Source organism: Pogonomyrmex barbatus, unplaced genomic scaffold (genome assembly GCF_055798465.1).
Source record: "Pogonomyrmex barbatus isolate J1 unplaced genomic scaffold, ASM5579846v1 scaffold5, whole genome shotgun sequence".
NCBI classification, from domain to species: Eukaryota; Metazoa; Arthropoda; class Insecta; order Hymenoptera; family Formicidae; genus Pogonomyrmex; species Pogonomyrmex barbatus.
The window spans coordinates 8,737,242-8,751,329 of record NW_028297149.1 but is presented as its reverse complement, the minus strand read 5'-3'; the positions used below and the strand labels follow the sequence as shown (position 1 = coordinate 8,751,329).

General features: G+C 32.8%; 4 protein-coding genes across 5 annotated transcripts; 2 read left to right on the top strand and 2 right to left on the bottom strand.

Annotated features, from left to right (window-relative positions):
* The first annotated feature begins 350 nt into the window (after window positions 1-350).
* Window positions 351-6,359, top strand: LOC105427412 (glutamate receptor ionotropic, delta-2). Its single transcript, XM_089081983.1, has 9 exons — window positions 351-926; window positions 1,267-1,451; window positions 2,291-2,478; window positions 3,020-3,415; window positions 3,717-3,887; window positions 4,386-4,612; window positions 4,830-5,032; window positions 5,259-5,524; window positions 5,756-6,359. Exons 1-9 carry the CDS (start codon window positions 701-703, stop codon window positions 6,357-6,359), a joined length of 2,466 nt encoding a protein of 821 aa, XP_088938109.1. The 5' UTR covers window positions 351-700.
* On the bottom strand, window positions 6,181-9,100 carry LOC105427510 (marginal zone B- and B1-cell-specific protein). 2 transcript variants are annotated; one of them, XM_089081982.1, is made up of 6 exons: window positions 8,980-9,100; window positions 7,721-8,095; window positions 7,354-7,463; window positions 7,180-7,278; window positions 6,872-6,991; window positions 6,181-6,315 (listed from the first exon to the last, which is right to left on the bottom strand). In XM_089081982.1, the coding sequence occupies exons 2-6, from the start codon at window positions 8,033-8,035 to the stop codon at window positions 6,294-6,296; spliced, it is 666 nt and encodes a 221-aa protein (XP_088938108.1). In that variant the 5' UTR covers window positions 8,036-8,095; window positions 8,980-9,100; the 3' UTR covers window positions 6,181-6,293. The 2 variants fall into 2 exon arrangements, with proteins under 2 accessions (XP_088938108.1, XP_011637571.2); XM_011639269.3 differs by lacking the exon at window positions 6,181-6,315 and adding an exon at window positions 6,628-6,748.
* LOC105427509 (complex I assembly factor ACAD9, mitochondrial) lies at window positions 9,081-11,531 on the top strand. The gene has a single exon (XM_011639268.3). The coding sequence runs from the start codon at window positions 9,238-9,240 to the stop codon at window positions 11,122-11,124; it is 1,887 nt and encodes a 628-aa protein (XP_011637570.2). The 5' UTR covers window positions 9,081-9,237; the 3' UTR covers window positions 11,125-11,531.
* Window positions 11,418-14,031, bottom strand: trus (programmed cell death 2 like trus). Its single transcript, XM_011639119.3, has 4 exons — window positions 13,454-14,031; window positions 12,647-13,074; window positions 12,126-12,578; window positions 11,418-12,056 (listed from the first exon to the last, which is right to left on the bottom strand). The coding sequence occupies exons 1-4, from the start codon at window positions 13,562-13,564 to the stop codon at window positions 11,792-11,794; spliced, it is 1,257 nt and encodes a 418-aa protein (XP_011637421.1). The 5' UTR covers window positions 13,565-14,031; the 3' UTR covers window positions 11,418-11,791.
* Window positions 14,032-14,088: the final 57 nt, after the last annotated feature.

Genomic DNA, 14,088 nt, shown 5'->3' with positions numbered 1-14,088 from the left:
AACATTATATAGATATATAATTATGTAGATAATTATGTAGATAGTTATGTATTAGCAATTTGTACAGCAATTGTCTTTGCAATATTATAACATGCTTATTTTTATCTTTTTCATTTTTTAGATATATTTTTACTTTTGACCAAAGGTTGACAAAAAACGGAAGGAATATGCATTTCACTAAGTCAATCGATTGTTATCAAAGATCTCAGCAATTACAATATATTTTTTTATTAACTTTTTAAATTCTTAATATTTTCTGTATAATGATCAGAGTTTTATTACAATGGACAAGAAATCAGAAATGAAATCAGAAATGAAATTATTTTCACTTTTTGCGAACTAGTTCAATTGTTCGTTTTTTTCATCGTCGTTTTTTCATGGTCGTAGTTGTTAATGTCAGGTTTTCTTGTTTCTCGTCATTAAAGATTCACTCTATTGTCGATGTTCGTATATTGACATGACATTCGAACGATGAATTAAGAATTTGACGAGCTTCAAGAGTTGGCATTTCACGATAGTCATGCTCTTAAAATTGCTTGTTATTAGTAAATTATCTAGCAGTACAATCTGAGCTCAACCCAAGTCGCTTTAATATATTGTGACGAGGAGGATCAACAATAGTAAATCATGAATCATCATTTTTTTACTTATCAAAGCGAATGTCATAAAAAACAAATTTCCAATTCTTCGATTTTATAAAATGATATTCCTATCAATTTTTCAGATATGTATAATGTCGCCAATTGTGCGCAGAATCAAAGTTGATGCTGGAGAAGCAAAGTTGATACTGGTAATGTCATTGGCAATTCACGCTGTCGCCAAATCTTGTATTTATACATCGCCATTGACGCTGCAATTGTTATTGGAATATGCAGAATGGCGATCTTGGGATCAAGTGGTACTCTTCGATAATGTCAGTCCATTTAGTGAGTATCCTCATTTTTATTAAAAGATTTTTTAAAATTGAAAAAAGAGAAAATAATAATTTGAAAATTTATCACGAAATTTAGTTTTAGCAAAATAATTTAATAAATTTTTTATTTCATAAATTTTAATATATTATTTTACTAGTATGAACATCATAAAAAAGTTTTTAGCGTAAAAAATTAATTTAGAACAGTTCCTTTTAAAAAATATATGTATCTATAATTGTCCTAATAAAATCCTTATTACATTTTTCAAAAGAATTTGTTAGAAAGACAGTAGTTATTGAAATTGCGGTTTCAGTTAAATATCAGGACAGTAATTAATTGCAAATTAATGCAGATTGCGCTCTTAATTATGCTCGGCCATTGATTGAGTGTTTCGGTGAAAAGGGCATCAGTGTGTCTTTACAATCGGCAACAAATCCAAATATACCAGACGCTCTTACGATTCGAACCCATCGTATTGGCTCAATTGTCCTTTTGGACGGACTTAATTTAACATCACCTGATAATATTATTCAAATGGTATGATTTTAATAACTATCTATATAAATAAATTAAAAATTTTTTTAATATTAACTATTATAAATAATAAAAAAGCAACAGTTTAATTATTGATAAAAAAGCATTTTAAGTTTAGAAAACTAATAAACATTTTAATATTATTTTAATATTTCAAATATTTTTAATCATTTAAGTATCTTTAAAGGATATCATGTATAACGTTAGAATTAGTCTTATGGGACTTAATTCCCATTTGTATAGTGGACTTTAACAATGACTTAAGCGAGGAAAATAATTTACCAGTCATAGATTGCATCTCCGCCTCGTCATTGTACAAGAAATTGAATTCAAATTGATCAATTTTTTCATTATACTAATTACTTTGCTTGTAACATTCATATAACATTTATAACATAACATTAATAAACATAAATGCAATAATTTTGTTTTTGTTATTATTTTTCTTTTTTTTATTTAGATACAAAATGTTCTTATTTGACAAAAAATAAACATATATAATCTTTTTTTTTTGTAACATGTAAAACATTGAAATTTATTCTTCTATTAAAATATCAAAGCAAAGAAAAATTATTTTTTTTTTTTAATAAATTTTGTTATAATATTTAATATTTTACTAATCAAGAGCTTTAAATTGAAATTAATATTATTATTTATTGATAGCTTTGAAATTTAATTTAGTTTTATGGATTCATAATTTACAAATTAATAATATTTATAAATTTTATAAATTTGCGATCTGCGAATAACTAATTGGGAATTTAGGAAAAATAATAACACGTATAATTTTTTTCAAAACTCCTCTCGACATATTCGTATTATCAGAATAAACATTTTGACAGGCCTCTCAGAAATTTTTGTTCAACTATTACATCTCTTGGCTTATGGTGACCACAAGAAAAAATGATTCCACTATCGATACCGTTCTTCGGGACTTAAATATCGGCATCGACAGTGATGTGGTCGTAGCTACTTCACCATTACTAAATGACACTGTCGCTTGGATGTACGCTCAGAAATATCGAGACAAGTAAGTTACTATATTTATTCATCTTTATGTACATGACATGATATGTTATTATAATATGTTATTATCAAGAGACACAGGTGTCATGACGCCAAGTTCACGAGCAGCGATAATATTTACATAAAGATTATTTGAATAATGTAAAGTTTAAAAACAACTTGTAAATATCATTAATAAAATATCACATTTATTTTTTATATTGTATTTTATATTGTATTTTATATTATATTTTTTATATTTTATATTAAAAGAACTACTTATCTGAACACGTATAAAATTTTTATTTGACTACGTCATCTTATTCACATATTTAAGTAGTAGTAGTAGTGAAATTTTTTACTTTAATTTGTCAAAAACTGAAAAAATACAGATATAAAAAATAAAAAAATAAAAATATCAAACTGAAGGAATAAAAAAAGACAAAGTAGAAAAAAAAAGAAGAAATAGAATTATGAAATTTTTGATATTTTTCTTTCATTTTGAGATAACTATTATGGCGATAGTGATGACGTTACAATAATGTCAAATGATCTTCTCTCCTCAGAATATGTCGGTCTCTTCGACGATACGGTGATCGCTTTGAATTTACTGGACCACCGGAACGACGTAACATCGAGAACGCCACGATGAACCTGAGCTATGTCACTGAGGAGAATCGCACGGTGTCATTCTACTTGGTGCATACCTACAAAATACGGCATTCCGACAATGCGAGTTTAATTGTTCGATATCTCGGTTTCTGGAATCCAGAATCTCATACTCTTAAACTGCCGATGAGCGTAAAATTGAGAAGTGATTTCAATGGCCTGCCCATTGTCTTCGGCGTGTTGAATGGAACCAGCGATGGACAGACGGACGCTGCCGAGGCCGAAGCCACCGCCAATGACATCGCACCACTTTTAGATTTTGCTACCATTGTCACGAGCAGTGTAAATGCCAGGTTGGAAAATATCAGTCTCTAACAAGAACTACAAATATCTTATTATTTCTTTATAATGACATATATCTATCATTTCGTAAAAATTTTTAAAAAAATTTTGTAATCAAATGATAATCTATTCAAAACAGATTTCTTCATTTTCGGAATTATTTTGGGAATTATATTTCTTAAAATAATTAAATATATAATAGAGAAAAATTAAAAAATTAAAAAAAATAATTCCAGAATTAAATGAATTTATATATAAAAAGATTATATTTCAAAATTAGAAATAAATACAATCTATTGTGAATTTTTATAGTATAGAATTGGTGCCCCATGAAAAACTCGGTACATTAACTAACAAGGTATGGAGCCATCTTCTTGGCGATGTTGTAGCTGGTACTGTTGACATTGGTTTAGGATATATAACAGCGAACGACGAAGAGCGTTGGTCAGAAATGACATTTAGTCACCCTTTGATACGTTACATGTTGGTAAAAGTTTTAAATAAAATCGGAGCAAATAAATTAATTTCAGTAAATTAATTTACATATTCTATTATATTTCAAATTTATGTTTAATTCCTTATAAAAATGTATTTTATTTATTATTCCTTATTAAAATGAGAAAATACTAACTTATAAATTACACATTATGTATAGCCAAGATTATTAAGATTGGCATTAATTAACATAGATTATTGGACAAGGTTTGATCTCAGAAATGTAAAGACAATATTTTATTTATATATTTTTATATATTTATATATATTTTATATATTTATATATTTATATATTTTTTAAAGTTTGAAGACCTTTGAATCTTAGTTCGAATAGAAAAATAAAAAAATAAAACATATATAAATGTTTATAGTGAACAAGCACATAAAATTTTAATATTTAGAAAAAATATAATTTTATAAACATAATTAGATTTATACTCGTGAAAGTTAAAGTGAATAACCATGAAATAATATTCTATTCTGCAGGAGAAATATTTATTACCATCCGTTGGAGACCGGCACGATGAGAGATATATTTTTGCAACCATTTGATAACCGATTACTCGGCTGCGTCGCAGGAACATATCTCATTATGTTAATTGCAATGGCAACAGTTATCTACGCTACTAAAACGGTTTTGCATGATGAAGATGAAAAACATGTCGGGATTGGAGAATCTGCACTTTGGTGCTTGAGTATTATGTGCATGCAAGGTTTTCCCCCTTTTTTATTATCATTTTTTGTCTTTATTTTTTTGTCTCTTGTTCATTATAAAAAAATTAATTTTCAATAAGTTGTTATTGATCTGCGTTAGATTCTTTTTTTTAAAACAACAATTATTCAGATCAAGAATATGTTTATGTTAATTAGCATATAAATATATGTAGCATATAAAAAATTCATAATTAATCAAACAAATTATATCTTTAGGATCACCTTGGACACCTCGAAATCCATCTGGAAAAACTCTCTTGTTATTTAGTCTGATATTTTCCCTCGTCATGTATAATGCTTATGCCGGCTTTATCACGTCCATTTTGTCGGTGCAAGCTACTGGAATTAAATCAATCACCGATCTTCTTTTTAATAACTTCAAATTAGGATACAGTGTTGCTGACGATACTTATATAAGAGTATAATATCATATATTATCATAATAATATCATATATTATCATACATTATATTACTTCTATTGTATTTTATATTAGTTTTTTTATATTTTATAGCATTAAGTAAATTTACGTAATATCAAAATCACCGTGAAAACATTTGAAAATCTTTTCTCCCGGGTATCTCTTTTAATTAGGTTTAAAGGCTTATAATTATTTCGAACACAGTAATGCGTTATCGTCTTTCAGAATGCGAATGACAGTAATCTCCGTCAGTTGTACATAAAGGCATTCAACAATCGTGAATCTCGTTTGGAGACAAGAACTGGCCTCATGAAAGCTGTCAAAGGAAGATACGGATTCTTCGTTAGCGCAACCCTCGCACGGCGAGCCCTTAGAACAACCTTCATACAGGAACGATGCATCTTGAAAGAATTGCTTCTTCCACAAACGCTTACAATCGTTGCTCTTCCTATGGCAAAAAGTTGCCCGTATAGAAAGATCATCAATCTCAAGTATGTGAACTTGTCGACCTTATGGCATGTCCATTGCTTGTTCAATATCTAGTATAAATAATAGATAATTAAAATTAATAAAAACAAAAGATAATGGACAGTTTTCTAATTCAAAGTTAGCTAAAATCGATTCATCAAAAAACAGATGTTAATACATTTCTTTAAAAATGTTTTAATATTTGTTAAATTCGCACCTTATCCGTATCATCATTTGTACTATTCTGTCTGCAGTATATTGCGTATATATGAACGAGGTGTTCTGGACAAGATACAGGAACGGATGCTGCCGACGATGCCGCGATGTGCGGCATCAGCGGCTTTCCACAGTGCGAGGTTCGCTGATGTTTACTCGGCCTTCTTCCTGCTAATGGCGGGCATAGTCATTGCAATCTCCATCGGCATCATCGAAAGGATATGGAACAAACGGAGGCAAATGCAGGAGACCATTGTGCGCGGTATACGCGAACACAACCTGATACCGCACCTTCACTTCCATCATCATCACGACGGTCCCAGTGATCGTCGTCCTCATCTCCACATCGCTGCTCCGCAAACGACAGGCAAATTACGCGGCTACGATCCCGCTTATCTGACCATGCTGCAGAATCACGCTCGTCAAGTACAGTCGTTCGTTGGTTTCCAGGATCGTGATACTTCCCCGGAGAAACTAAAAAATCTGGAATCGCGTGTGCAGGTGCGACGAAGATCGATAGGTCCCAAAAGAGCGTCTTGGTCTTCTTTCTCGGGTTTGTCCAAGAAGAAAATAAGATCATCCGAGAGAATTCTGCCACCTTCGAATGCAGAGAATATCCGAATCTTTCCATTTCACAATTAAACAGGTTTTTTTTTTTTAAGTGTGATATACTAGTCTCGCTTATTTAGTTACAAACATTTTTAATAACTGCGACGATATATCTAATGATAATTTGATTTTATTTTCAGGCAATCTTTCAATTCATACATTATATTACGCATGCTTGCAAAATTTCAAATTATAAATATGATAAATGTTTGTTTCTATTCAAGCCGTAAAACTATTATATCAAATAACATGTCGAATATGTATATAATATTGTTTTATAGATACTTTCTTATATAATCAAAAGTACACATTAATTATATTCGGCTAAAAGCTTTACACGTGCACCAAAAATCTTCGTAGGTATTTGTCGCCTGTATATGTTGTCCATACCTCTGCAGTCTCGTAGACTGCTAATCTCATTTCTGCAGCAAATGCAGAAATTCTTTATTCATACCTCCCGTTATTCAATTTAATTGGATGTAAATTAGAAAAATAGATAAAAGATAGAAAGTTAAAAAAATATTATACTGAGTATATACTGTTACCTGCAAAGGATATTTTCCAGATTAGGAATATGCTCATCATCCTCGCACCACTCTCTCCAATTCCTATACAATTGCAATTCTTGTATCTCATTAAGATACTCGTGACACATGTTTCTCAAGCTACAAGATTCTCATAATTAGTTACTGTCATTAATTACCGAGATCAATGAAATAACAATTTTAATTTAAGATGGAATTTAAAAAGCCACTTGATTTTCGTTCAATATTTTATCTTGTATAAAAAATTAATTAATTTTTTCACTATTTTTTAGCTAAGTATAATATAAACTTTCCTATAAAAATCTTACTTTTTTTCCCACAATCCATCGGCAGATGAAATGACAAGTTTGTCACCCGGTAAAGGATCGGAAATAAATCTTTTGCCATCAATTTCTCGCAAACCGTAGCTATAAAAATCGTTGCGCTAACAAGTAGGAACACTATATAAAATTACATAAATTACGAAAAAGCGACATATTTACTGTCGAAAAGATTGATCGCAGATAGTTCTTAAAAGAAGTACAGTCTCTGTTTCATTTAGCCAATCGTCAGGCGCCATCACGTCATGGATCTCCAGTAGAGTTTGATTAATCTGAAAAGAGATTATAGAATATAAATATATTTTCGCAAAAAAAAAAAAAAATAAATTTGTATAAAAATAACTTATAAAAATCCTTGGATATGAATTAAATAATGAATTATATTCAAACATAAATTTTTTTGACAAAAGACAAAAAACGTAATATAAATGTAATATAAAAATATATGAAATATGTACATTTTAATATATATATTTCATATATTTTTTTATGAGCAATCGTAGGAAATATAAAATTCTTGAGAGCCTACTTCCTCGGCGATAGCTACACACATGCCGCATCTGACACATGCGGATGACAGGTCCACGTGCATCGTGCCACATGTATCAGCAATGCAAGCCCTGTGTGGGATTACTCGCACTATTCCGAAACCGTACGATCTGCAGTCACAATGAGGATCGATAGTGATGTTCGAGTCTGTCAGAGGATTATAGCGAATGGCGCTAGCACAAACGCATTCATCGTCGCTCTGATGAGTCCGTGTTCTGCCGCGTTTGCCGAAGCTGCAGCTGTCCGAAGTAAATGCAAACAATAGCAGAATCAGCAGCATCGTTTTAAAGAACATTTCCACGTCGTCTTCGAAGAAATGAGCATAATTATAACTTGGGATGAGCGACTAAACACGCTATAAATGAGAAAGCGAAACGAAAAAATAGGATCTAAATTTAAGCAATTGATAATTTTTAAATTGTCTTCTGTGCTGTAGATATCAAAGAGATCTCGAAAACAGATGAAGTATGAAAATATTTTATTTTTCGATAAGAAAAATGTGCGTAAAAATGCATAAAAATTTATGCACAAAGTTTCTAATTATAAAAAATTTAATAATGATTTCGTCGGAACGTTGTTGCCATATTACGCAAACAAAATTTAAACATATTTAATTAGGTAATAAACAATTTGCTTTAAATTTAATTTAATAAAATCTAGCGTGGGACAATTATGTGACAATTATTTCTTACGAAATAAATAATAAACATATCTCTTTTTTTAAATATTTCTTAATAATGTTATTTTTCTCTATATAGTTTATATTTATATATAATTATATATAATATTATATATAATTAATCAATTTCTTATGGCTGAAAGCTTATTTTTTAAATTACTTATTGTAAATTAAATCTAAAGTCTTTTGTGTCCACAATGTTAGAAATCAATTCGAAATCTCAAATAGCAAAATCTATTATAATAATAGCCTAGAGATATTTATAAACATCAATTTTTGATCGCAATAATATTCTAAGAACGATAATATTCGCGTATATTAAAATAATATAAAAATGTTATGTGACATGGACATAACAATCGAATATCTTCATGAAAAAATATATAATTAAAAAATATTAAATAAAATATTAAATTCTACACATAATAATAATTTATAAATTAACAACATTATAAATTAATATTATAAAAAGATCCCAGACATACGAACATCAATTTTTGATCACAATAATATTCTGAGGACCTTTTCATAATATTCCGTTAATTAGCACGGACACATACCAAAATGATATTTTATCGGCAATGTCAGAAGATAGAAGTGGCTACTTAATTCAAATATGAAACTTGGAGATGCTAGTGAGTTTTGGCGATTTCACGAAAAAGACTAGGATGGCCGCTCTTAGGTTTCTCTCTGATACAAAGCTTTGAAGTACAGTGGCCGCAGTGCAGCCAATAAAATTCGTAAAGGTGAGCGATTCTCAGCTCCAGGTTGTACAAATTCTCCGGGTTTGGTGAAAAGGTTATCCTGACGCAACTACGATGCTGGCACGGCGGTTTCTGTGCGGGAGGCGATTGTGGCACGCCTCGTGCGTCTGCACGCCCGTTCGGCACGCGCAAAGTCAACACATCGATCAGGTTGCGGTGGATACGATTAACCTCGAAACCCGGCTACCGGAACACATCAGAAAGCAATCTCAACGGCAGCCGTTTGCCAAGAATCTCTTCCTCGCAACGTTTGATCACGAATTCATGTACTTTCCCGAGCCGCAGACAAAGGTCAGGCATCAGAGTTTCTTCGAATGGCTTCAGCCCATCGAGAAATATGTGTCAGAGTGTATAGAGGATCCGGAAGGCGTCCGGAAAGAGGATGTTTTGACTCACTTGAGGGAGCTGGGCGTTTTTCGGGCTTGCGTGGAAGAAAAGTATCTTGGTCTAGGTCTCAATCACACGGAATCGGCTAAGCTCATAGAGGTGCTCAGTTGTCTCCCTTGGCTCGGATGCTACATGGTCAAGAATCACATCATGCCAATTCATATCATCTCCATGTTGGCCTCGGAAGAACAGAAAGCCAAGTATCTGCCTAAGATTGCGATCGGAGAAATCATTCCCACGATATGCTACACCGAACCTGAAAATGGAGTAAACACACATAATATCAATTGTATAGCTTCTTCGTTGACCTCCGATGTATATTGGGACCTCAACGGTACGAAATCGTTTGTAGCCAACGGGCATGATGCTAATCTCTTTCTCGTCTTCTCGCGCTGTGGCCATCCCGACGCGATCAGCAGTGCGCAGAGTCTACTCTCTATATTTTTGGTAGAGCGAGACTTTGGTGGTATCACAAGTGATGCTAAGAATATGGTCGGACTCCAGAATAGTCCTGTCTGTACTGTTACTTTTAAGGATACCAAAGTTCCAAAGGAAAATCTCTTGGGCAATCTACAATCTGGAACAAACGTACTAATAGACTTTCTTGCTCCTGGAAATAGAAATATTGCTCCACAAGCAGTTGGTATCCTGAAGACATTTGTCAAGTTATTGACAAGGCATATACTGCAGCGGAAGCATCTGGACAAGAATATGTATGAGTACGAGAGTGTTAAAGAGGTGATAGGTAAAATAGCAAGTACTCTCTATGGTATGGAAAGTATGTTGTACTATACAACTGGCATAATGGACGGGTTTGAGAATCAGGATTGTGAACTTGAAAAAGCTATGATGGAGATGTACTGCGCTAGCGAGAGCGTTACTCGTATTTATGAGGGACTGCAACTCGTTGGAGCTAGCAGTTACCTGAGGGAGAATCCTTTCATACAGCTCTTCGAAGATGCATTATCGCATACATTGTTTGATAGTTGTAATATCGATACTAACACATACATAGCTCTAATTGGTTTACGACATATGGGTCAAAATATGAGTCGTCATATATTCAAACTACGGAATCCGTTTAATTTTCCTGGGTACATATTAAAGTGGATGGCGGGTAAGGAATATCGAATAGATCTTAGAATCGCTGACCATCTACATCCATCTTTAGTATTAGGTGGCAAAGAATTGGAAAAATGTATCACCAAGTTACAGAACACCTCGATGCTGATACTAGATCGTCACGGCACGGAAGTGGTTAATCAACAAATGGAACTACGTCGAATTGGCGAATTAGCAACAAGAACGTTTGCGCTAATAGCTGTCCTTTCGCGCGCTTCTAGGGCATATTGCATCGGTTTGAGAAATAACGATTATGATCGACATATGGCCAACAGTTTCGCCGTTTCCTCTATAAACAAAGTTCAAATACTCGTCGACGAACTAATCTCAGGAGAGTGGAACAACGGTGACAAGTTCAATAAAGACATTGCCGATCTCATGTTCAGCAAAAAAGATTATTTCGCTGAACATCCATTAAATCGAACATACTAACTCTCTTCTCTATTTAGTTAGTTTTATAGAGTATATATAATAGAAAGGAAAACAGAGAATGAATTATTAAAAAAAACACATTTTTACTTAGTGTGATCAAGAAATATATTTAAATTACATAACAGCACTCGCAAAGCGTGCATTTTGAATCTGTAAGATATTATTGATATATCTGTAAATTATTTTCAATTAAAAACTTCTGTTTTTTTTTTTATGTTATAATTAAGATAATCCTAAGTTATACTGTAAAAATGTATATTAAATATCTAAACTTTGAAAAAGAATACACATCGTTTTCCACCGAGGTTTCTGTATTTATATATTAGTAGCAATTGTACAGTTGTATCTTACACTATATTTACATACTAAGATCGAGATAAGAAGTAAAATAAATGCCTTTACTCAGATACTCTTTTATCAGGTGTTCCTAAAATCTTAATTTTTTTTTAATTATGAATCACTTGTAGCTGATACATATCTATAATGCCTTCACTATCAATCATTATTCTATAGGATTTTTTATGTGTACATGAAGAGGTGGACGGTATTTTTCTACAGACGTAACATGACTAGTCGTTCTAGACGCGTAAATGTGAAGTTCTAAATAGGATCACTGGAAGAACCTTGACTTCATTCATACTTTCCTTATTAATTTACTAACTTACAGCTATAGTTTTTCAGCTTGAACAACGACATGCTCTTCCCGATAAGAATCGGTTGCGGACCAACAGCTTCTAATACAGGTGTATATTAAAACAGTGCCAAATTCGATTTGGAAATTTCGCTCACTTCTCGGATTCAGTAATAATTTCGGTATAATCGTCGGTAGAACTTGCAGCTCAAAGGTCATCTCATCACCGCAATGTCGACATTTACCAATGCAACCACTCAACGGATATAACAATAACGGTGCCGAATTGTCTCTTGAATATCTAAAGAAATGAAGTCGGATATATAATATATGAAAGATATATAAGAATAAAAAACGTTAAAAATTTTACCGTAACAGCTGTCCAGGATTTCTCTGTATTCTGCAAAGAAAATTATGAAACATTTCGTCGCCGTGCTTAGGAATGCCTTTTTCATATTTTTCAACGTCCGTTTCGATGGTTTTAGGATTACCGGAATCCGGCATAAATTTGGTCGATGCGTCCGGATTGCTATGCTGATATTCGACCAATAGGTCTCGAACATGTTGAGACACGTCTGTACTGCAATCTTCCTCATCAACTGAGAGAAATATTTCGACGAACGAATATTTGGTTTCAGCGTTTGTAATTTGCAGTGGCAACGGTGTTACCTCGTGCAGTAAACTAACTAAATCACATTGCGGTCGTGTTGGAGTATCGATGCACACAACCTCGCTCTCATCTCCGTCGATCTCTGCAGAAGCTTGAGGAGAATCTAAGCGACCTACGGCACCTCCGCTAACTGGAGAATCCACACTAGCCGGACTGGAACGTTCGAAAAAAATGATATATAATTACTGTTATCCATAAGATTAATCATATTATATACAAACCTATTTGCATTTGGATCATCCACACGTAGTACGGACAATTCTTCTCGTATGTCTTGGTCTATTTCATTATGCAGAGAAAAATGAAACTGTAACGGATCATTCTCTAGCATGTTATTCCCATTTTGTTCCGATGCATTGTCATTTATGTTATCTCCCCAATCGTCTGCATCTGACAACCAGGCCGTTGTAGATGGTACGTTAACAGAATCTGGCACACTTGTCTTAGCTTCGTCCTCTAGGTGCTGTATTCTCAAGCATGTCCAGCTCTCGTTTTGATTCCAGCAATTTGAATTAATGCATGCAAATATATATAACGTACGATGATATTTTGAGTTATCTAGCGGAGCATACAATTGAAGTGCCAAGAGCTGATATAAACCACAAAGTCTGCATTGTGGCGATGATAATGTACCTTTTCCATAACAGTTCTAGGAGAGAGAAACGAGCAACGCATATATTAATTATTATACAGATTACATGTGTCAAGCAAAATAGTTACATTAATGTGATTAAAAAATTGATGAAATTATTTCACAATTGCAATAATAATAATAATAATAATAATAATAATAATAATAATAATAATAATAATAAATTAATATTTAAGTTGTATACGTATCAATTTAACATTTTTCCATAACAGTTCTATATATAATTTATTTGTAAATATCTTGCTTTAGATTTTTGTAGTTTTGTTGAACAATTGCAAATTAACTCGATAAAAAATTAAGAATCACAAGAATCACGAGGGGCAAAACGGTAATTGCCGCGATGGTGAATCTCTCGCGGCCCTCGTTCCCGACTCACCGGATACCCGCCGATCTTATTCGTCGTGAAGTTGAGGAAGGACCGATGCTTGTCGGCGACGTACTCGTCCTCGTATCCGAGATATACCTTCGTACGATTGTCGCAAGCCATTTAAGTCATTCGATCGTAGCTCTACATTGGAAGACCACGGACGCAGAGCGAGGAACACCTGTACTCTCGTTTCTCTTACGACCGGGACAGCTGACACGCATCAGTAACGCTCGACGCGTGCGCCTTCGTCGATTCGCGCGTCTCCCTTATCGATTTTTTTGGAGCTGCCAGCAGCGGCCGGACATTATTAGAGTGTTCTCGTTTCCTCGTGAGATCATTGAGATCGAGGGAATCGTCGTTCTCGCGCTCACGCCTTGAAACGGAGTTAACAAACTACATGTGCGTCACTTATAATAAAGAAAACGTTCATTCCAGCTTTGCACTTTCTGTAGTTGAAATAAAACAGATATATAGTCAAATAACGGAAATAGAAAGAGAAAAAAGATAGTGTAGAAAGAGCAACTGAAACAAATAGATCTATATAACTAGTCTTTATCTTATATTTCTTAGTTTTTTTTTTTTTTTTTTTTTTTTTTTTTTTTTTTTTTTTTGAGAAAATAACAGATTTATGTACATCTTCTTAT

Bases quoted from the DNA above. Each gene is read 5' to 3' on its own strand.
- LOC105427510 (XM_011639269.3), bottom strand. From the start codon at position 8,035: ATGTTCTTTAAAACGATGCTGCTGATTCTGCTATTGTTTGCATTTACT. The intron at 7,464-7,720 runs GTAGGCTCTCAA...ATCTCTTTTCAG, and splicing joins GTGTAGCTATCGCCGAGGAA to ATTAATCAAACTCTACTGGA. The intron at 7,279-7,353 runs GTAAATATGTCG...CGATTTTTATAG, and splicing joins TGCGATCAATCTTTTCGACA to CTACGGTTTGCGAGAAATTG.
- LOC105427509 (XM_011639268.3), top strand. From the start codon at position 9,238: ATGCTGGCACGGCGGTTTCTGTGCGGGAGGCGATTGTGGCACGCCTCG.
- LOC105427412 (XM_089081983.1), top strand. From the start codon at position 701: ATGATATTCCTATCAATTTTTCAGATATGTATAATGTCGCCAATTGTG. The intron at 2,479-3,019 runs GTAAGTTACTAT...TTCTCTCCTCAG, and splicing joins GCTCAGAAATATCGAGACAA to AATATGTCGGTCTCTTCGAC. The intron at 3,416-3,716 runs GTTGGAAAATAT...GAATTTTTATAG, and splicing joins ACGAGCAGTGTAAATGCCAG to TATAGAATTGGTGCCCCATG.
- trus (XM_011639119.3), bottom strand. From the start codon at position 13,564: ATGGCTTGCGACAATCGTACGAAGGTATATCTCGGATACGAGGACGAG. The intron at 13,075-13,453 runs GTGAGTCGGGAA...TCTCTCTCCTAG, and splicing joins ATAAGATCGGCGGGTATCCG to AACTGTTATGGAAAAGGTAC. The intron at 12,057-12,125 runs GTAAAATTTTTA...TCATTTCTTTAG, and splicing joins AATCCTGGACAGCTGTTACG to ATATTCAAGAGACAATTCGG.